The sequence below is a fragment of the Ambystoma mexicanum genome, chromosome 10 (genome assembly GCF_040938575.1).
Source record: "Ambystoma mexicanum isolate Mex_15411 chromosome 10, UKY_AmexF1_1, whole genome shotgun sequence".
NCBI classification, from domain to species: Eukaryota; Metazoa; Chordata; class Amphibia; order Caudata; family Ambystomatidae; genus Ambystoma; species Ambystoma mexicanum.
The window spans coordinates 784,793,185-784,815,066 of record NC_090932.1 but is presented as its reverse complement, the minus strand read 5'-3'; the positions used below and the strand labels follow the sequence as shown (position 1 = coordinate 784,815,066).

The 21,882-nt window shown below is 42.1% G+C and overlaps 1 protein-coding gene across 5 annotated transcripts in view; it reads left to right on the top strand.

Annotated features, from left to right (window-relative positions):
- VEPH1 (ventricular zone expressed PH domain containing 1) overlaps positions 1–21,882 on the top strand; it is a 2,478,904-nt gene that overhangs the window by 189,449 nt on the left and 2,267,573 nt on the right. For all 5 annotated transcript variants that reach the window (XM_069618443.1, XM_069618442.1, XM_069618440.1 and 2 more), the window contains one exon: positions 19,792–19,966. In XM_069618443.1, the coding sequence (XP_069474544.1) occupies positions 19,792–19,966 (175 nt within the window). The remainder of the gene's footprint in view (positions 1–19,791; positions 19,967–21,882) is intronic.

The window sequence follows — 21,882 nt, the reverse complement described above, 5'->3', positions numbered from 1 at the left end:
TCCTTTTGAGCGGCACCAGAAAAACGCCCCTCACTCTTCGAGCAGTCCCACCTGTTTGCTCTACACTCAAAGACAAACTAGGCAAAACCCAGCTGTATCTAGGCTGGACTACTGCAACAGCCTCTTTTTATATCTGCTGCCTCTACTCTGCGCCCTTTGCAACTCATCGAAAACAGGACAGCGAGACTTGTCCTTGGCCTCAAGCCCAGGGATCGTATCTATCCAGGACTGTAATCTCTTCACTGGCTCTCAGTGGCAGCAATTATTAAGTTCAAAACCCTCTGCATTGTCCACAAGGCCTTCTGGGGCGTGGGGCCTCAATACCTTCAACTCTCTCTTCCTAAACATCTTCCTTCTCGAGCACTTCACTCATCCTCATCCAACTCCTTCAGGGTCAGTCGCTTCTCCAAGCAATGTGTTGGTGGTAGATCGTTTTCTTCTGCTGGGGCCTCCCTCTGGAACAGCCTCCCTGCTTCTCTGAAACTAGAGTACAATCATTTGCAGTTCCAGAAGCACCTCAAGACCCTCCTCTTTGCTTCTGCTTTCTGTCCTCCTCTCCCCTGCTGATCTCCTGGCTGAAACTGAAACTGCACTGGTTTACCTGCTACCCTCTGATCTCTGGCCCACTTCCCATCCCCACCAGTGGCACAGCTGCACAGCACGCCTGGCAACACTTTCACTGTGGGACTGTTTCTGCATCCCTACAGCCCCCTACCAGCACTTGACACCTGATGTCTGCACTTACCCTCGCAGTTGCTACTAGCTGGCTGCACTTCATTTATTGTCTTTATTTATTATTTTACTGTTATCCTTTGCTGTGCACTGCCCTCTCCTCCCCGCAGTTCTCCCTTCCTTCTTCCCATGCACTTGCGCGATCTCAATGTCGCCTGGCCTAGTAAGATCGCTGTCTCTGTCTTCCCTCCATTCCCCCTCCCTTGCCTCGTCACACCTTGAAACACTTGTGCATAGGCACGTTATCAATGCCATATCATATCATATTATCATACAAATAAAATAGAGACAGCATACAAGCATTAAAATCTTGAGGCTCTCAGTGAGTACATACAAAACCACACTTTAAGCACATTGAACGCATCATATATGGTGTCATAATATCATCACAATTTTACAAAACTTACAGGGAATGGGGATTGGTTAAGGGATGTGGTTACATATAGATCACATAGGGGTTACACATTTAATTGGATAAATCATTTCTGATTGCTCCACCCGATAACAACTTTATTGAGATAAAGGTACAAATACCTCTTCTCTTCGTTAGGGTATTGGTTGGTCTATGACTTGAAGGGCAGCATGACTCTACAGAGTTTGATTGGTTGCCATCTTACTAACCAACCTTGGTTGGACACTTGACAGGTCATCAAGATATGAGCCAGCTGTGGTCTAGGGGGAGAGAAGCCCATGGACTGTCCATTGTTCAATTAAAGAAGTTACCATTCCTCATCCTCAGGCCAGGAGACTGAGCCATTACTTTGTGCTTGACCTTGATAGGCGGCTTATGTCTGTGTGTACTTTTGGGAAGTCTTGCAAGTCTCCTATTTTGTGCTGGCGGCTAATCAGTAGCCAGTGTTCTCCAATTATAAGTCACGTGTTAGAGGACTGTGAATAAAATTCAATTAGATCCTATTTATTGGAGTTTCAGCTAATTTCAACGTGTGTTGTGTTTTCTGTTTCTACCAGGGACACTCGAGTTATTTTTCATGGAGTTTGTTGGCTATCTATTCTAGTGCACCTGGTAAACAATGGACGGTTGTATTAGTATATCCCTTTATTGAGGTTGGGAGTATCCTGCTCGCATCTGGGGAACTGCTATCTCGTGCCTTCGTTCTGCCAGTCCCATTCTCCCTATCTCACTGTAAGCTTGGGTATAATTGCCAGCAACTGTGTGAGCTGTGCACAGCTCTGTATTTCTGTGGATTCAGTTTTTCGAGTCCTCTTGAAACCTTGAGGCCTATGCCTATTTAAAGGCAGGCTGCAATGTCCATTTTAAAGAAGAGGGCTGCCCTGATACACTCTGGTTTCTATGTTAGTTATCTATGCTCATGTGTCGTTCATGTTGCATTCAATGTATCCAGTCATTATGTTAGTGTTCTTCATGTCTTGTGGTTGCCATGTTAATAGACTTGATTTATAAATGCATATTTGACCTAGTGTACATGTTCTTTGTGTAGAGTGCACATCTACTTTATGTCTAGTGTGTACACCTACTGCTATTGAAACATTAGCTACACTGCTTTATCCTGCTTAAGCTTAGATTGTCTCTATGGTTGTCTTAATGAGTAAAACTTTGCACCTGTGTGATAGTGAATCAGGAAGGGGCAGAAGCTATGGATGACGTATACATCTACCTCCGGACAAAAATGTGTCTGAGGTTGTTGGGTGGGCTGGAATCTGCCTTACAAATCAGGAAGTAATGCTGCCATCTTGGCTCATCTAATAGTGGGAGCAAGATTGGATTATTGTGTTAGCCTGATTGTAGGGACCGCCCAGAAGAATCTCACAAAGTTGCAAGAAGTGCAGAACCAGTGTGTGAGGACAGTGGCTTGCTTAAAGTGCTGCGATCATATTACCACGGCCAGAAGGTCCCAGATCTCTGGAGCAGTATGCCTTCCCAATGTCGATCTGAGACCTCTATTGCGCCTTTTTTCAGAAGGCATTTAAAAACACTTTTTTTTTAACCTAGGATTTGCCCGTTTTAATTCTGCTTTTTCGTCGTGCTTATGTTGCATTCTTGTTTGATTCCTTGTCTGGTTGCAGCTGTATTTTATCATTTCAGTGTTGTATCTTGTTTTTATGGTTTATGCATTTACTTTTATGCTTCATGTGTTTTACTGTGGGTTTGTTTAGTGCTCATTTGCCTCCGGCCCTAAGGCACATTATAAATGTGTAAATAAATACAGTACGCCATTTAAGCCGCTATATCATCCAACTCCCTTGGCGACTATATAAATCGTCTACTTGGGCTTCAATTTGGCCTCTAACTAAGGAAGTAACACAGTCATTAGACAATTGTTTTTTATGTTACAAAGTATTTATTATTTTTATATATGAACTTTTTTGTATTTTTCGTGAGTTTGATTCTTAGATACTGTGTGTACAGTATTTTTATTGAGCCTCAACCTGTTGTTTTTTCTTAGGTTTCAGGTAAGACAAGGGCTACGCAGAGATTGTCCTCTATGGGCTGTGTAAAAAACAAAAAGTAATCAGCTATAATCTAAGCACAATTTTGATCATGTAAGTACTATAGCTTTATAGTCAACGGGCGGCATCATTATTGTGGTTTAATGACTCTCTGTAAAGTTATGGCCTGCAGCAAAGCCTTCTGCCGTAAAATAGGGGAAGGATCATTATCTCGATTGATAATTACTCCTCCCTAGGTATATAAGGCTATTGGCACATGTGCTTGTACCAGTAAAGGTTGTGTTCTTGTGGTGGCACCATAAAAAAATGTTTGTTTACCAATAACTAAAGTTTTCAAAATGTGTTAGTAAAATTAATCGGTAGTCTCATTTTGCAATATTTGAATTACTGAGTCTTCTTTATGAGGAAAGCATTTTAATTTTAAACTCCCTTGAAGCGGAAAACATTTAGTAGGAGCTTGCTTTAGGTGCAATGTTAAAAGAACAATCTTCTTTTACAAAAGTAAAAGCATTGTTCCATGTTTTAGCTTTCACTTGGTTCTGTGAAATTAGATGTGCGTGTCTTGTTGAAAGAAATCTTGCCAGGAAATTGTATTGCTGTTTCTTGAATGCAGAGAAAGGTTTTCTGTTGTTCCCAGACCTGCTTCTGAAGTGTGAATATCTTTAGTGCAGTCATTACAGGTACTTAATGACTGCATTACGAACATTCTGATTGGCTGCGACCAGGTCAAAATGGACTTCCATGTGCTCATATGGCCATAGTTACTTCTCATGGAGGATAACATTCAAAAGCTCCTTAACCATTGAGATACCTGAACCTACGAGAATGGATACCATCTGGATGTGAGAGAAAAGTTGCATTTCTACATTCTTTCACACTTTGGCTAATTTGCCAGGGACTGTCTCAGATATGGTCCCAATTGTAATCCCTCCTTTAGATATGTCCTTTCTATTCTGCAGTCTACATTTTTTTTTCTTTTGTTTTGGCCAATGTTCACGTCTTCAGTGTTTAACACAATTCTATTTCCTTCGTTTATTTCAAACAGCTGAGTTAACAGAGGTAGATAAATTGGGGCAGATTGACACTTTGAAGGTACAAATGGCTTTCCTTGTCACTTTAACAACCATTAGCTCCACAGGAGGTGGTGGCAGCCAATCAGGTTGCTCAAACCCCATAATGCAACTGATGATCCCAGTTTAGTTTCTGAATAAGCAGCATGCTGCTCAGACCAGTCCTCCTGCCTGCCAACCATAGGCCACCCACACACCAGGAACTCTCCCTCTGCTCCACCCGCCCGACGGCCCAGCTCTGCCAAAACATTGGCCCTACTTGCCTACCTGCTTGTGCCTCTTTTGTGGCACTGTTGCTGTCAACAGGGCCAGCCATGGAAAAGGAAGAGGGCCATGCATGGGTGGACATCTTAACAAAGTTGTTTTGTCTCAAATAATGGGTCATGCAATTGCTGCAGCCCATTTTTAAAGAAAACAGTTGTTATCAGTACCTAAATTATCAAACCAGAGTTTTAAGAGCAATAGTAAACTGTTCCACAGGATGTAGCATGTGGTAATAGCATGTGTTAATGGTTATATCTCCAAAGACACTTCATCTTCCTTGTTCCTGTCCATCCTTAGATCTAAAGCTGAGGCCATTATGGCACTTGGGCTTCCATCAAAATAGCCAAACCATTAAAGTCACACAACAGCTATTTTAAACACACCCTAGCACCAACAAACCTTTAGTCAGGAAGCTGAAAACCAGGCCATTTGGGGAGGATCGCTCCCCAAAACACCACTAATTACAAATCCCTCCCCAAAACACCACTAATTACAAATCAGCAAGAAAGAGAAATTTCATAGACAGATTTTATTTCTAGAAAAATAATGTTCTGTGTCAAACTCCTTAAAATCCATGAACAACCCAAAACTCTTCAAGGTTGTCAATTATCTAACCTCTGTGCAAATGCAACCTCCTGTTTTACCTCAAAATCAACCAAACTTGCTAACACTGAATCAGCTTCATTCTCCACAAGCTTGTCTTCTTCTGCCAGTGCCACCACCCACTCAACATCCCCAAAATGTTTTCCAGCTTCTCCATCTTTTTGCCTGACGAGCTCTGGCCCCTTATAAAAGTAAAAAAGAATTAGCCAGCCAAAGTATCCAACAATGTTTACTCCCCACACAGCTGTATCTAAGGACATTATATCTTATGATGTCACAGATGTTTCCTGTCACTTTTGCAAGATTAATTTCCAAATGTCCCCAATGTATCTTGATCTAAACAACACTTGTTTGACCTCTAAGTGCTGTCAAACCTTTGCCCCATTTCCATCTTTCTATTCCAAAATTCTACAAGTGGCCACAAAGCAACTTCAGTCATGCAGAGCTCTGACAACTACCGAAGATGGCGCCCCCCCTCCTTCTACTGAAATTGAATTTGAAATTTATGTGGCGGTCTTGAGGTGTGACAGCCAAAAAAGGTTTCTCAGTGCTTGATCTATCCATTTGATAACAGGAGAGGTTATTTGGGTCATAAGACTACTTTGCACTCTCAAAAGGCATCAAACAGAAAGGCTTTCATATTTTCTTTTAAATGCACGAGATTAGAGATTTTCTAATGTCTAAAGGAATACTGTTCCAGAGCTTGGCTGCAATGACTGTGCAAGAATTGCCAAAAGCCCTTGATCTGAAAAACTATGGAACGGCAACAAGTGCCATGAAGACTATATAATGGGTCTACTAGGTTGATGTCATGCAAACCTTCTACTCATATATAAATGAGAGGTGCCTTAGAGAGTTTTATGGATCCCAGTGAAAAGTTTAAATTTGATCCTGCCATAGATGGCCAGTCAATCGATTTTCCTTAAACCGGGGGACATGTGTACACTCCTGTTACTGTTTATAACAATGCAAACAGCCATGTTCTGCAGGATTGGTAGGTGGTGATTGATCTAATTGGTAGCTACTGCATAGAGGCAATTGCAATAATATAATTTTTCCCCAATCATGGCCCTTGGTAAAGTAGCACAAGCAGACTCGGAAAGAAAAGGGCAGAGCTGTGTAAGGATCATAATATTGGAACGAGTTGCGCTCATCAAACTGCTGACATGTTGAGGCATGGACATGGACAAGCCAAACAGTATCTCAAGAGATTTTGCTCTATCTGAAGTTGACAGCTTTCTGGCACAAGCTCTACAGAAACCGACCATTTCCAGCTCATATGTGAAGATTGACAGAACACTAGTTCTGTTTCAGCATGATTCAGCCCTAACCAATTTGATGCCATTCAGAGGGAGATTTTTTGAAAGTTAGACTAAATAAAGTCAGCATTCGCCTCCATTTGGAAAATGATATCAGTGTCATCAGCGTAGTCCTGAAACTTGACTCCTAGATTAATTAACATGTCATGTAAAGATTTGATATAAATGTTAATAATAATAGGAAAATACCACGTCACCATTTCAGGAACTGACATGCAAGACTTGACCTTGACTCTGGAGTGTCTATTGGATAGGAAAGATTCAAACCAGTTAGTCTCCTCCCCTGACACTTCCTCCATGACCCTCAACCATTTTAATAATAACTTGTGTTCGAGGGATTCAAAGACTGCCAACAGATCTAGGAGCATCAGCATGTCTCTATGTCTGCTGTCTGTGATTTACAAAAAGATGTCCTTAACATCCAGAAGGGTCATTTCGGTACTTCGAATATGATGAAAACCCTACTGCCTATTACCCAGGCATTCTTTCATTTCAAAATGTCCCTGTGGATGTATTTTGCAGCTTCATCAATTGTAAACTTTATCCAGAATTGGAAGCAGGAATGGTACATTAGGAATAGCTTCTAGTTAGCAAAATCATTGGCGTCTAAGGTGGATTTCTTGAACAGGGGTCTTATTCAGACCTGTTTCAGGCTCTCTGGAATGATGGAAGTTCTTAAAGTGGAATTAATGATATGTGCCACCAAAGGCAACAGAGAGTGGAGACAACTTTCAATTTACATGAATTAAAAGGGTCGAAAGTACAGTTTGATGGATTCATTGCTAATACAAACTGCTTTGTGTCTTCAGGGGAGACGTCCTTAAAAAAGAGAGTACCATTACAAGTGGTTGTATGAGGAGTCAATCCTTTATGCTGAGAAATCATACTCTCATGAGCAGTTTCCAGCAGACTTCCGCTTTCTGATGTCTTATTGTCTGACGTAGTGCTACTGGGAGCCGCCATGTGTTTTATTTACTTTGAAATATCATTGCAAATGCTCTTTATTTTTGCATACAAATGTAGCTGCATTTGATTAGAACATGAGTCGTTTATCAATGTAGGGCTAGTCTTCAGAGTAGGAATTCTGTGTTAATTTAAAAATGTAAAAAAAAAAAAAACACTTTAAAGGAATTTGTTCACTGCCTAAACCTTTCATGCCAAAAATGCTTCTTGGCTTTAGAAGAACATGTTTCCATTTGGTTCATTGGCATTTCAAGCTCAGACAGGTAGCCTGATTTGGATGTTTCCTCTTTACGTTTTACATCCAGCTTTAGAGAAGCAAGTTCATCTCTAAACCAGATTGTGCCAACATGTTTGGCTTTTGCTGTTTTCTTTTTTTCTGAAGGCACAGTTTTATCAGTGATCTTAGTTATAGCAGATTATAAGAATCGACCATCCTCGCTGTGTCTGAAAGTTTAAGTACGCCACGAAGCTGCCGTGAGCTTGCAGAGATGTGATTTAATATACGTGCCTTCAGTTTTTATTTGTCTATGAAATGGATTATTAGCTCTTCGCCTGATTGGGGTAGAATGCAAAAACGTGCAAGAAAGGATAGCGTAGTCTGTCCAGTGTACCAATGTGATGGCACTGCCATTGAGGTTAATATTTTGTACAAATGCCCAATCTAGAGAACGACCATTAGTGTGTGAACTCAAGCACTCTAGGTGTGAGAAACCTAGTTCTAACAGGTCCTTTTTTAACTGTGATACAACGGGATCTCTAGGGTCATGAAAATGCAACTTTAAATCCCCTGGCATTAAAATGAGGTTGAGACTTTAGTTATTTATTTATTTTTACATGTGTATAGTGCACCGAACCCAGAGCCATCTGGACGCTAGCTTGGCGAAGGAGGGAATACTTACATACATACCTGCATAAAGGTTACTGGTTTGAAAACTTTGCATAAGAAGGTGATACTACATACATGCATAATAAACATAGCTGTTTTCGGATCCTAGTTGTTCATGCAAAAGGGCTGTGATAAAGCAGCTAGTTTTGCAGGTCTTTCGGAAAGGCCTTTGTGGAAAGACCAGAAGGAGGCTTCTGAGCTCATTGAGAGCAGAAGGGCATTTCAGTATTTAGTAACAGCCACTGGGAAGCTGCAACCATCTGCTTTCTGTCACTTAATCTGGGGATAGTGAGCAGGTGTGAATAGGAAGTGTGTGTAAGTCTGTTCGATTGATTTTTAGATAATGTATTTGACGAGTATCTATGGGCAGTGTTAGCCAACCACTTTTGAGTCAATGAAAGAGTTTTGAATACAGTGCGATTGTGGACTGGGAGCCAGTGGACATTCATTCTGGCAGCCGATATTTCGTTTAGGGATGTTGAGGGCAGCTCTTACCAGATTATTTTGGAAAATCTGAGGTTTTTTGATGTTGTGAAATTTGAGCATGCAAAGAGGGCATTACAGTAGTCTATCATGGGAAGAATAAGAGCTCTGGCAATCGTGATGCTGCTGTCGGAGCTCAAGATTGGTCTGCAGGCATTGATGAGTTTAGAGATGTATGCTGCTGCAGATGTAATGGAATTTACCTGTCTTGTTAAGGAGAGAGGGGAATCTAAGTATACTCCCAAGGTTTTTACTTCTTTAGATATCATGATAACATTCCCATCAATGATGAAGGATTTGTAGTACTCATTGGGTTTGATCAGCCGAAATTGAGATCCTATAAGTAGTAACTCAGTTTTCTTGTCGTTTAGGCAAAGGTCATGCTGTGCCTTCCAAGCTTCGATCTTTTGGTACATTTTTCTCAGTGAGTTGGAGTCAGTATCGAAGGTGTCTGAGATAGGGTGGAGAATTTGGGTATCCTCCGCCTAATTGGTGTAGGTGATACCGAAATCGTCTAGGAGATCAAAGAGGGGCTTAGTGAACATTTTGAATAGTGTTGGGGAGAAGACACAGGAGCCTTGGGGAATACTGTAAGTTACTGGGGATGGAGGGGCCGCTGGTGCAGGGGAAAAGACCCACATGGTTCATTTAGATAGGAAGGATTCTATCCAAGTTATAGCTTTAGTAGAGAAGTAGGCGGCCGAGGAGAAGTTTTGGCAAAGGATTTTGTGATCCACAAGATCAAAGGCTGCAGAGAGGTCTAGTAAAAGGAGGAGGGCTAGTTTGCCATCTTCTTTAATCTCATCCATTTGGACTTTAAGTCAGTGAGAGTAGATTCTGTGCTGTGGCCTGGGCGGAATTCAAATTGTCGCATGCCCAGGAGGTTGTTGAATTCCAAGTGCCTTTGGATATGCAGGTAGGATGCTCTCTCCAGTATTTTGAAAAGGAAGAGTACTGTCATGGTTGGCCGATAGTTGGTAGGTATATTGCGGTCTCGTGTAAGTTTCTTGAAGAGAGGGTGACCCAGGTGTCTTTAAATTCACTGGTACTATACCCATTGAAAAGGAGGTGTTAATTAGTGAAGTGATAAAAAGGGGCAAGTTTGGTAGCACAGTCTTTGACGATCGAAGCAGGCCAGGAGCCCCCTTGGCATCTATACGGCTTCATGCCTTATATGATTTTCGTGACTTCTAAGACTGATGCCGGAGTAAACTGGAGCAGGGGGTGGAGATCTGTGGTGGTAGCAAAAAGTCTTGCAGTATTTGGATTGGAGTTCCTTGTTTTTTGCCAAAATGTTGGATTGTAGTGAGGAGATTTTGTCCAGGAGAGCCTTCTGGATATTTGAGCACCCAATGGTGTCTTTGAGGCAGATGTCTGGGGTATGGGCCGGAGATTCAAGTTCTCTCAGAATTGAGAAAGGTTCTTTGGTGCCTGAGTTAGCTTTATCTATTCTCCCCTTGTAGGTCGTACTTTTAGTTTGGCGAATGGCCTGTTTGTAGCTTTTTGCGGTGGCGATGAAGAGTCTGTTATTGGCTTCTGTTGCAAGTTTTTTCCAAGTGGTCTCAGCTGCTCTCTTGGAGGCATGCATCACTTTGAGGTTAGGTATGTGCCAAGAATTCAAGTGGGTTGTAGATTTAGGTTTGTTCATGCTCATGGGAGATATCTTGTCAATCGCTGCTAGGAGGGTTTGGTAATAAAGTTCTACCATGGTGGTCGAGTCATTGCTGGACGGTGTGGGGTTTGTTAGAGGTTGCAACAAAGGGAGTAAACTGGCTGTGGTAATGTTGCAGGTGATTCAGGAGAGGGCAGATGGTGCCTGTTGAGGAGTGTCATTCCTTTGGGAGTATTTTGAAATGGTAAAGGTGATGACATTGTGGTCTGGCCAAGGGCAAGCAGCATTCAAGAGAATGTTGATGGTGCAGTTAGTGTCAGCCAGCCAATCTAACGTGCAACCTTTCTCATGTGTGGGGATAGTTATGTGATGGGGGAAGTGTAAGGATTCTTTAGAGTTGGCAATGGCAAGTGCATTGTCGTTGGAGGGATCGTTAAGACCCAGAGTCATATCGCCCAGGAGGATGATTCTGGATGCAGGTTTTATGCTATTTGAAAGAAGTTGCGGGATATTTTCCTCGAAGGATAGCAGTGGACGTGGGGGTCTGTAGATAAGATGGAGGGTACGGGTAGCAGTGAACGAGAGGACAGATGGTGCCTGTTGAACAGTGCCATTCCTTTGGAAGTTTTATGAAATGGTAAAGGTGTTGACATTGTGGTCTGGCCAAGGGAAAGCAGCATCCGAGAGAATGTTGTAGTTGCAGTTAGTGTCAGCCAGTCAGTCTAACATGCAACCTTTCTCATGTGTTGGGTTAGTGATGCGATGGGTGAAGCGTAAGGATTCTATAGAGTTGGCAATGTCAAGTGCATTGTCGTCAGAGGAATTATTAAGACACAGATTCCTATCACCCAGGAGGAGGATTCTGGAGGCAGGTTTTATGCCATTTGAAAGAAGTTGCAGGATGCCTTCCATGAAGGATAGCAGTGGACCTGGCGGTATGTAGATAGGATGGAGGGTAAGGGTAGAAGTGGAGGAGAGGGACATTTTGATTGAAAGCATTTCACCTGATTGGCATGTTAGGTTGGGGATTTCTCTTACAGGCAGTTCGTTTTTCACTATAATAGTGACTCCACCTCCTTTGGTGACCTGTATATCTTTCCTGAAGATAGCATAGCTGTCTGGAATGGCTAGGAGAGGGCTGGGCCAATGGCTGCAAGTAGCCACATTTCAGTGATAGCTATGAAGTCAAGGTTGTTAGTGGTGATGAGATCTGAGATGTCTAGTGCGTGGGCTAAAAGGGACCAAGCGTTAATAAGTGCACCCTTGAAGAGGGTGGTTGTTCCATCTAGGTGAGTGTTGTCAGTGAGGTAAGGCTTCCCAGTGGTATAGTTGCTGGTTAAGGGGGTTAGTGAGTCCAATGTTACTTTAACCTTGGCAAGTATAGAGGTAGTAGGCGTTGAGGTGCAGGTGATGCTAGATATCACTAGGTTCTAAACACATAAGTTGTTGGCCTGTTTGAGGATGTCAATAGACTCTAAGGCAGTATAATTTGGCGAGCGTGAATTGTCACGTGATGCATCAGGAGATACAGTGGCCATGTGGTGCGTTATACAATTGGCAGCAGTGGAGCTTGGGTCACAGCTTAATGCTGTGTGTTTCATGGTACATATGCCATGGGTAGCTGCAGAGGCAGAGAGATTTGAAATGCAATTAGCAGATGTGGCCCATGGGGCAACAGGATTCGGTATACATTTGGCAGTAGTAGCACTTGGGCAACAGTATTCGAAATGCAGTTAGCAGCACTGTCACTTGGGGCAACAGGATTCGGTATACATTTGGCAGCAGTGGCACTTGGGGCCAGTATATTTGTTATACATTTGGTAGCAGTGGCACTTTGGGCCAGTATATTTGTTATACATTTGGCAGCAGTGGCACTTTGGGCCAGTATATTTGTTATACATTTGGTGGCAGTGGCACTTTGGGCCAGTATATTTGTTATACATTTGGTAGCAGTGGCACTTGGGGCAACAGTATTCAGTATACATTTAGTAGCAGTGGTACTTGGGGCCACAGTATTCGGTATTCATTTGGCAGCAGTGGCACTTGGGGCCAGTATATTTGTTATACATTTAGTATCAGTAGCACTTGGGGCATCAGTTTCCAAAAGGAATAGGTTTCAAAGTACATACGTCATTGTTCGATGTGGTATGCTCTGCGGTGCAAACATCAACAGGGAGTGCGGATATGCTGGATTTCAGGGTGCATGAAGCAGTGGTGGAGACAAGGGCCACGTGCTCCTGGATGCATGAGGCAACAATTTTAGGTAGGATATTCTTAGTAGACTCGCATGTTTTGTGGACGTTCAAGGTGAATGTTGGTAGGGCAGAGGCGGAGCTCAGTTGCATATGTAAAGTCGGGGCTGGCGAAGGGGTATAACATGGAGGTGAGTTCAGGCACGCAGGATGGGGGATGGGGTAGCAGCGCAGGTGGCTCTGGTACACTCGTTTAGGGCTATGGGTCAAAGGGAGGCAGCCATGGAGCAGTACAAACAGGGGGCAGTAGTTCAAGAGCCCAGCCACACATTGCTCGAGCAGGACACCTGAGGAATCGATCTGCTGTGCTGCCGGCTCAGGGGTAGTAGCTCGGCGAGTAATATGTTTCTGATTAGAGTGGTGCATGGCTTAGAAGGCTTTGTGGCATTCCTGTTCACCCTGGCTCTTGATTTCAGGCGATTAACATGGCTAAGCTTTCGTGGGTGTGCATCAGGCAGAAAGTATGAAGGGGGTATGTCCTGATTGATAGGTAGCGCAAGGGAGATAAATAAGCAAATGGTATGTGAACATGTGAACATTTTGAACATGTCCAGGAGGTAAATATGAACATTTTCATATTTAGGTGGGCAGTACAAAATGAGTAGGTTGATTGGTAGAGAAAATTGAATTTGAATTGAAATATTAAGAAATTCACAATTTCGAATCTTGGGGTATGGCAGTGTGTTAACTATACAGTATCTTTAAGTATAAGAGTCACCGACCACCCCTAGCTATTGGTCTATTTTAGGTGGCTATCGAATGACCTGTCAAAAGTGATGCAACAATGGCCGTTCCTGTGAAATCTTTGAGCCAGGTTTCAGAACTGGATATTAAATCTAGTTTATTTTTTAGAGTGTGATCAGAAATTTCAGTAGAATGGGCTGATTTAGGGCATGTATTAAGTAGCACCCATCTCAAGTTGTCTGTACAATAAGGTTTACTAATACCATCTCTACTTACTTGACTAGTATTAACATATACAACTTAATTGATGCCATTACTTAAAGAGACTCCTGAACAGTCTCTAAGAGTCTACTCGGCTTGTTCTCTGAATTTGACACCATTTAACATTCACCTCTTCTAAAATGGATGAAGGATGTGACAGGCATATCTAGACTAAGCCTGGATTGTTTCCACAGTTTTCTGACTAACCTTTCCTCATCCAACTTTTCAGTCCCTCACAAAGTCTGCCAATGACCTTCCCTTTTGGGACCTCCCCTTTTGGCCCTTCCCTTAACGTACATATGATTTCTCTCATGGACAGCCTTCACCTTATAACCTCCAATTCCATTCCTACACTGAAGACACACAAATATATCTGCGAATTTCCTTTGCCATCTGCGGATAGGGTTCATGACCACAGCTTGATGCTTAACTGTGACAGAAATTGTAGCATTTATAATCAGAGCAAAACATCTGCTAAAAATTCATCTGGGTATCCTGCCTTATCTCACTCTCTTTGGCATACCTTTCTCCTTCTCCTCCAAAGTAAAGAACACACTATAGCAGTCCTATGGTAGGCAGACATAAGCCTGAATTCACAAATTGGACTTGTGATGAGACTATGCTTCTTTTCATGCGAAGTCGGTATGGAAAGTCCAACTCTTCCATATAAAAATCATTGTATCCTTGCTGATCATCTCAGGCAGATGCAAATGCCATCTACAACAACCTTCTCACTTAGCAAATCAAGAGACAACAAGCACTGTCAACATCTTAAAGTAGTCATTCATAGCTCTGTTCTTGAGAAAACTTCACTTACTCCATCGCAGCTCCTTCGAACTACTGTTCCTTCCTTGCAAATGCCTCTACAGTCCTGCGCAAACCTACCTGTAAAATAAGAGTCATCCTTGCCACCCTGCCGGATATCTTGGCTCCACCACCCAGACACTTCTGGAGGTTCCACTATATAAACACCTTAACAGAGAGGAGGGGAGGTTTTCAGTGTCAGCTTTTTCTCAATAGAACACTTCTAATGTCTGCCATGCCAACTCTCTGTTCCATCCCAGGAACCTTTTAAATCCCTGGCACTTCATCTAGACCTAGAGTGCTTTTGCTTCTATACATCTCTTAAAACCCTCCCTGACTGCCCCCCTCCCGCTCCATTAACTTCAATCCATCTTGCGCAGCACCTAGAAACCATGTATTCCGGGGTGTATGCAAAACAAGCAAATGGATAAATGCATAAATCATGAAATCATTAATTACATGTAAAGAATGCTATTTTGTATACATTCTATGGCATAGTAGGAACATAGTATTTAAAATTAAGCACACATACATTTTATTACAAGTCAGTCTGTCACTTACAAGACAGCTTGAAAAGACTTCGAGTGAGCTCAAGCACAATATGTTCATTCTTAGTCATGCTTGTTCTAAAGTGCAGTGCAATATAACAAAGACAAGTAATAACACAATGTATCTGAGTACATTTGTCAGAAAGCGTATGACTACACTAAAAAAATAATGCATTGGGACATTCTACGTTAACATAGCTGTTTACTAAGTCCTAAAATTCCATCTGCTATGCACCTCAGTGCACTCCGCAGCGGGAAGAACACACCAGGGCAACATGTATCGTCCTAGAGTTAAGAGCACATTGTTTGTTTGTGAAATTGCGCACAATCCTTTTTCGTTTGTTCTGCTTTATGTATGCAGTGAAGTGATTGGTGAAATGAATTATTCAATGCCAATTTCTACTATCTGAAGAAATGTTCATCTCCAATGTTGTATACACGTATGTAAAGTATTCAGTTACTGGTTACTACCTTGACAACAAAAACATCTCATCGGAAATTAAGTGATGCATTAAATCCCGTCCTCAGTGACTGGCGCAGGAGTGACAAACCTTTGGGTGTTCTTGCGCTACCAACTCCCTATTACTGCCCGTATTGGATCAAGGAAGATGGGCAGTATGGAAGTGGCCAGGAACCGAGTGACACTCCTAGTATACACAAGCACATCTGTATTAGCTTGTAATAGGTCGCTGGGTTTTGAGAGAACTTTTGACAGGTAGGTGAAGGTCAGAAAGCTATTCGTATATTTCCTTTTGCTAGCTTTGGTAGTTCCACAAGCTATTCAATGACTTTCGTGTCCTGGTTTATTTTCATCAACAGTGAGACTTTTTCGTAAATGTCTCCGGAGGCCAGAACTACGCGTTCATGTGATGCTCATACGGCTACCAGTACAGGGTACTCCAAGGTACCCCAGACTGTCCTTGGGTGAGCTTCCTCATCCAAAAAAATTGCTAAAATGGCAGGCTGCCATCAGTTGTGTCCTTTTGTTTTGTTCTCGCTGCAGTGTCGTTTTCTTTTACTACTTTGATAGCCTCTTGATTCCACAAAGGATTAACGTGTCTACAGAGTTGTTTTTAAGTCCTGTGATGCGGCCATTCTCTTTTAGAGGGCACACCGGCCTCCTGGATTGAATGTAATCCAGGGTAACCTGGATGAGGGTCTTTCATGGACCTCAGTCCACATCCCTGTGTTTATGCCCACGCATGTGCACTCTGGGTGGATGCCGGCCAAAACTTTGAATGGCGCATGGATGGTGATTTGGAGGGCTGGGGTAGCTCCCAGCCCCATCTGTGTCTATATGAGTGGAGATAGAACATACCTGAAACGAAGTCCTAAATAGATGAAGATATATCTGAAAATAGTTGAAACGATACCTACTGATCCCTTTTGGAGCGGTTCGTACTCAGGAATATACATATCCTTGTCTAATATAACTTTTATCCTCTGGAGTAGCCTTATTAGACAGCATAGGGAACTATTTTGCACTTCAAGATTATTGGACAGCTTGGAATTTTATATTTGCATTACAGTGGGTTTAGCTCTTAGTATCATTCACATCATAAAATTGTATCTAATAGATATCTAATAGATATAATGGTACATTTTTAATGCATTATGATTTTTGACACATTGAAATATATTGAAATTGTCTTTTTGTATTATTATGCATATTCTGCTAAAGCACTCTGTTCTGATCTGGTATTGTATCTTATGCTTCAATTGAATGTTTACATTATTGAATGTATTGTCTGTAAAGTTTAATTTGGGACCGTATCACACAAAATAAAAATAGAAAATAGAAAAAGATATACTCCTGCTGGACTGAGGTCACTGCAAAATGAATGTTCCTTGCTGGACAGGGGACATCGTAAAATAAGGTCCCGCTAAGTGAAGTCACTGCAAATGTGGTTACTTATGCCCTAGCCCCTACAGAGATAGGTCCCTCCAGAAGCGTGAATCTCTCCATGTGGCTGAGCACTGTACTCCCTTTTTCTATTATTGTCAGCACAATAGACATGGGTTCACTTGCCCCTCATGAGCTATCAGAGGCACCTATTTGTACAAGGCCCTGCGCAATTGATTTCCAGCCAAACACATTTAATTCGGCATAATGCCATAAACAAGCTACACTAGTGTTAAATAACCAACAGCAACCCCAGACATGTGTTTCTGCCTTTTTGGGCAACACCAGTGTGGTGAAGATCCACAAAGTGAGCAATAGGGCCATGTTCAAATTACCCTTAATAACTTAGTGAGTCAAAATTCAGCTCGGGTGAGGGGGGCCCACTTTTTGGCACATTTTGAAGAACTTGGGGTTTAACCCTAGGTTACTAAGGGTAATCCAGATATGGACCCCTTGTTCACTGTGCCTAGAGAGGCACAGCTTCATCTCACTGAAGGCACCCAAGAAGGCAGATACATGTGCCTGGGGTTCCTGTTAGTAGTAGACTTGCCTAGCATTTCAGTGTGAGACTGTCTTTGTGGGTGGGCACAGACTGATATGCAAATTGATATATGTCTGCCCCCTGAAAGGTATAGTGAGATAAAATGTGGTTGTATAACCTCATGAGTGGGAACCATTCCATAGAACATGTTATTTGCCCATGTTCATTCCCAGTTGAGGCGCTCCCACATTTATGCATATGTCAATCACAACATATTCACTAATTTGTAGAGGGGTTGACCTGATCAGACTTTATAAAAAAGGGCACAGAGGGCACTATGCCATGGATTCAACGTTCTCCCATTGGCAAGATAGCATTGCATATCTTTATTAGGAAAGATGCTGATATGCTTGCTTATGCCATTTACAAATCCACAGTGATTGTATCCGTGCCTGGAGTCTTGCCCTGCTTTGGGTTATTGAGAGGCACAGTTACTTCGAAACGTGTAAAATAGCCTCTATGGCCTACATTTCTGTCCTGAAGCTGAGGGACCAAACCACACTTTAACTCATCGATCTAATCATCCTACTTGCAGCCTGGAGAAATGGGCATGCCAGAGCCTGAAGACACATATGTGTCAATGAGCAGGATACTTCTTTGGACCCTGAGGGACAGGCTGCCAGGAGCACCCAGAATGTTTGAGCTCAATGCACATTTACAGGGCTCCCATAATCCTTGATTTGCCACCTTTTCGGACTTCTTGCATCTATAGAGTGCCTTATCTCTCTAGCACAAGGATCCTAGATGTTTGATTTTTCTGCAAGATCGATTGAACAAGCCCTCTGTCTGAACATTTGTGGCCTGTGTGCATACAGGGCAGTGTAGCAAGTTCTTAGATAGTTTGACACAAATCACCTATGCTTCCAGTACTTTGTATCTTCTAAAATCGCCAACAATAACTTCCACGGTTAATAATGTCCCTCATTTATTTCTGCCCACTGTTTTCCCATCTCCAGCTGACAGATTGGAAGATAACACCATGCCAACTGAACACTCATCCTCAACTGACTTGCACCACACACAAGCTGAATAGTGGTGCAACCTTATGGCAACTAAGTCATGATCACTTTCCAACCCATGTGTACCCTCAAGGGCAATGGCATTTCACTAAAACTGAACATGGATTCGTAGGAAGTCAATCTGTGAATGCATGGATCCTTGGGAGAAGATGTCAGCTGCAGGGCAGTTAAAGGGGGTCCTGCCAGTCAATTTCCCAAGCCATGGAAGGAAAACTCCCTAAGAAGATCCAACCAAGAGGCAGTGGCCTTGTAGTTGTTGGATGTAATGATGGAAAGGACATATACCTCATCTTCAACTCCATCTTTCTCATCCAGAGGAAGCCCAACCGTAAAGCTACGTTCAAATACCCGATGAACAAGATGGCAGGGGGAAATGAGACCCATGTTCTCCACCTCAAACAGGGAATCTATCAAAACAATCTGTTCAGCTGACAGTGACCTACACTTTGATTCAGGAGCTCTGTTTCGCTCATTTATGATGTACGTAAACAGGAGCCCCCCCCCGTGGCATTCATTTTTACAGACTGTAACAAGAGATAGCGAGTCTTATCACAGCAATATGGTTTGGGCCGGTGCTACATTGTAATTCCTCCTTGAAATCTCTATTGGCTATTTCCTCATCTCAGTTCTGGTGTTTGATGGGGACTGTGACATCTATGCAATAGGAGGTTGGCCGAGTGGCAGATAACTGGCTCAATGCCAATATTCTTTCAAGTGATGACACACTATGTGTCATGAATCACAGAGTGCACCCCTTTTGGGCTTCTTGGTCCCTGTCACAGCGGGCTTGCACTCATTAATACTCCCAACATGGCCGTCCAGTGTAATCCCTTCTCGCTCCATGCACTGGACGTAGCCTTTTCTACTAATAGACCATGCCTTCCGCGGCTCCGCGCGTCTCAATGCTATTGCGAAGTAGCGACCAGACGTGTGCTCCTTAGCTCGCGGTTCTTCTCCTTTTTCCAATCCCGCTATCCCTTCCTAGTCCTCCCCCTTCTACTTTTCTACTTACCTCCTGGATTCCTGGCTAGCGTGCTTCCACTGCCTCCTGGATTCCTGGATTTGGTGTTCCGGAAACTGAACGCATTCTGGATTTGGAAGAGAATCGGGCAGCCTTCTTCAAGATCCGGTCCATCCGCAAGAAGGCATCGACCAAGGACACCAGTAAAGAACGGACTCAGGTGAGAAGGGGGGAACTCCTTGACACTATGAAGAAAGCAGAGACCATCACATGTCATGACAGCCATGGCCAATGATCCCTTCTGTATATGTCATATTTGTTTCAAACATTATTCTGAGTTGCAGCCTGGTGGAGACTATCCTGTGCACACTGTTTCCACAGGTCCCGTAACATTTGCTAATGTGACATCCATTCCCACATTTTAAAGTCTAAAACTGTCAATGCTTTGTTTTACAGAATTACAACCGACCTCCAATAATGGCCCTTGCTGTCCCAGTGGCCGTGAAATTCCTCCAGCGTGGGAATAAAGAGCTGTGCAGAAACATGTCAAGTTACCTCTCATTGGCTGCCATTGCCAATGCCGATCTGCTGGCGGACCACACAGAGGCTGTTATCAGCAGTGTCCTTCAAGGTATTTCAAATCCAGATTTTGTTGAGTTTCCCCTTTTGTAGAAATTATTGTAATAAAAGATTGTAGATCCGAGTTCAATTGCTTTAAATCATATTTACCCAGCTTATTGGGACTGGGCGGTCTCATTTCTGGCAGGTTTGGTTGGGGACTTTGCGCATCATCACATCGTTATGGCCATGGTGTATCAGCAATGGATTTGTAGATCATTAATCAATGAAAGTTTTACCTCCTTAGTTCAAACCTCAGGTCATGCATTAATCATGGGCAGTGATCAGAATACTGTGATTATTGTTCACTATTCAGCTCAACAGCTAGTGGTGTAGAATTGTCATGATTATGGGCACGCTTCACTGTATGTTGTGGTTATACCACTGACAGAGTGAATATTTGGAAAGAAAAACTACCTGTAATAGATAAAATAAGGGTTATACAGCTGCCTTTTAATCCTTTTAATCATGATTGGTGCTATTGCATGACAGGGGCTTTCCACGTTAAAAGATACACTGCTGCACACATGGACACCGAGAGAGGCACCTCACTTACCTATTTCATGGGGTAACATGTGGCATTCTTTGCAATGAAAACAATAGTAGCATCACAGTGTGTAGCATTCTTACTATAAATATATATATAGGACTTCAGATTGTAGATTATGTGGTACATTAACTCTAGAAACTGCTGAACACATTATATGCCTATGCAAGAGTTCAAGCTTTTTAAGAGGTACATATGTTAGGGCTTATAAAAATTGCATTAGCGACATAAACATATCTGATATATGGAAACATGTATTGCTTGGAAATTATCAAAACTTAACATTCAATATAATTATTTTTTGTGAATTTACTTTTGGTATTTTAACAGAATTATCTGATGGTATCTGGTTTTGACATTTCATTTTATATTTTATACTTTTATCTGATGTTTTATGATGTTTTTATGACCTTGACTTGTGTAATGTTCCTTTACATGTAAAACCTTAATTGGCTGTACACCTATTAAATAAATATGATATATATACATATATATATGACATCAATAGGTGCATTGGAGTGCAGAATCTGGGAACTGGAAAATATGTGCAGATTTTAAAAGAAATCAAGTAGCAATGCTATTTTGAGTGTTTATGCAATCTGGGCAATTTGATTAGATAATAGGAGTTTGAAAATTAAAGGTATTCTTTCTTCCTGCAGTTTCTAGTGCAGGGAACATTTGACTATTTCACGTAGGGCATTATAAGAAAACTGAATATTTAAACATTCAATACTCGATACTGGAAATGTTTTATTGCACAATGGCAATGCTGATGTTTACAATTACAACTGCACTAAATGAGGCATTTGGTGTATTAGCAATGGAATGTATTATAATATTGGTTTAAATACTTTTCCGGTATTGTAGGACAATATCGTGTACACTTTGTTGGGTGCGATGTCTGATCACCACTGCTTCTGGGAGGAATGTTAAACACTAGGGTGGCGAATGAGCATCACCACGCTTAGTGCTTAAGTACGTGTTTGGAGTGACATTAGTAACCCGTTTCTTCTATGTGGGGACGGTGTGTATGCAGTGTGTTGGGTGTGTAAAGGGGTGTGATTGATGAATCCCTTATTTCATGCTAAATGGCTTAGGTCAAGAATTATAAAATGAGTTGCATGTTGGTTATCTTAAAACCCTTAAAGTGACAAAGGTTGCGTGTGTGTGAGAGGTGAGTTGATAACATGAATGAACTACATGTTGGTTGAGAGCAATCGTTAAAGTAACAAGAGTTCCGCGTGTGAGAATGATAAATATAAGCGTATATAATAAGCGACATGTTGGTTGAGTAGAAACACTAAAGTAACTGGAATCTTATATAATGAGCTACACATTAGTTGCGTAGAACCATTAAAATAACAAGAGTTGCGTGCTTGTGA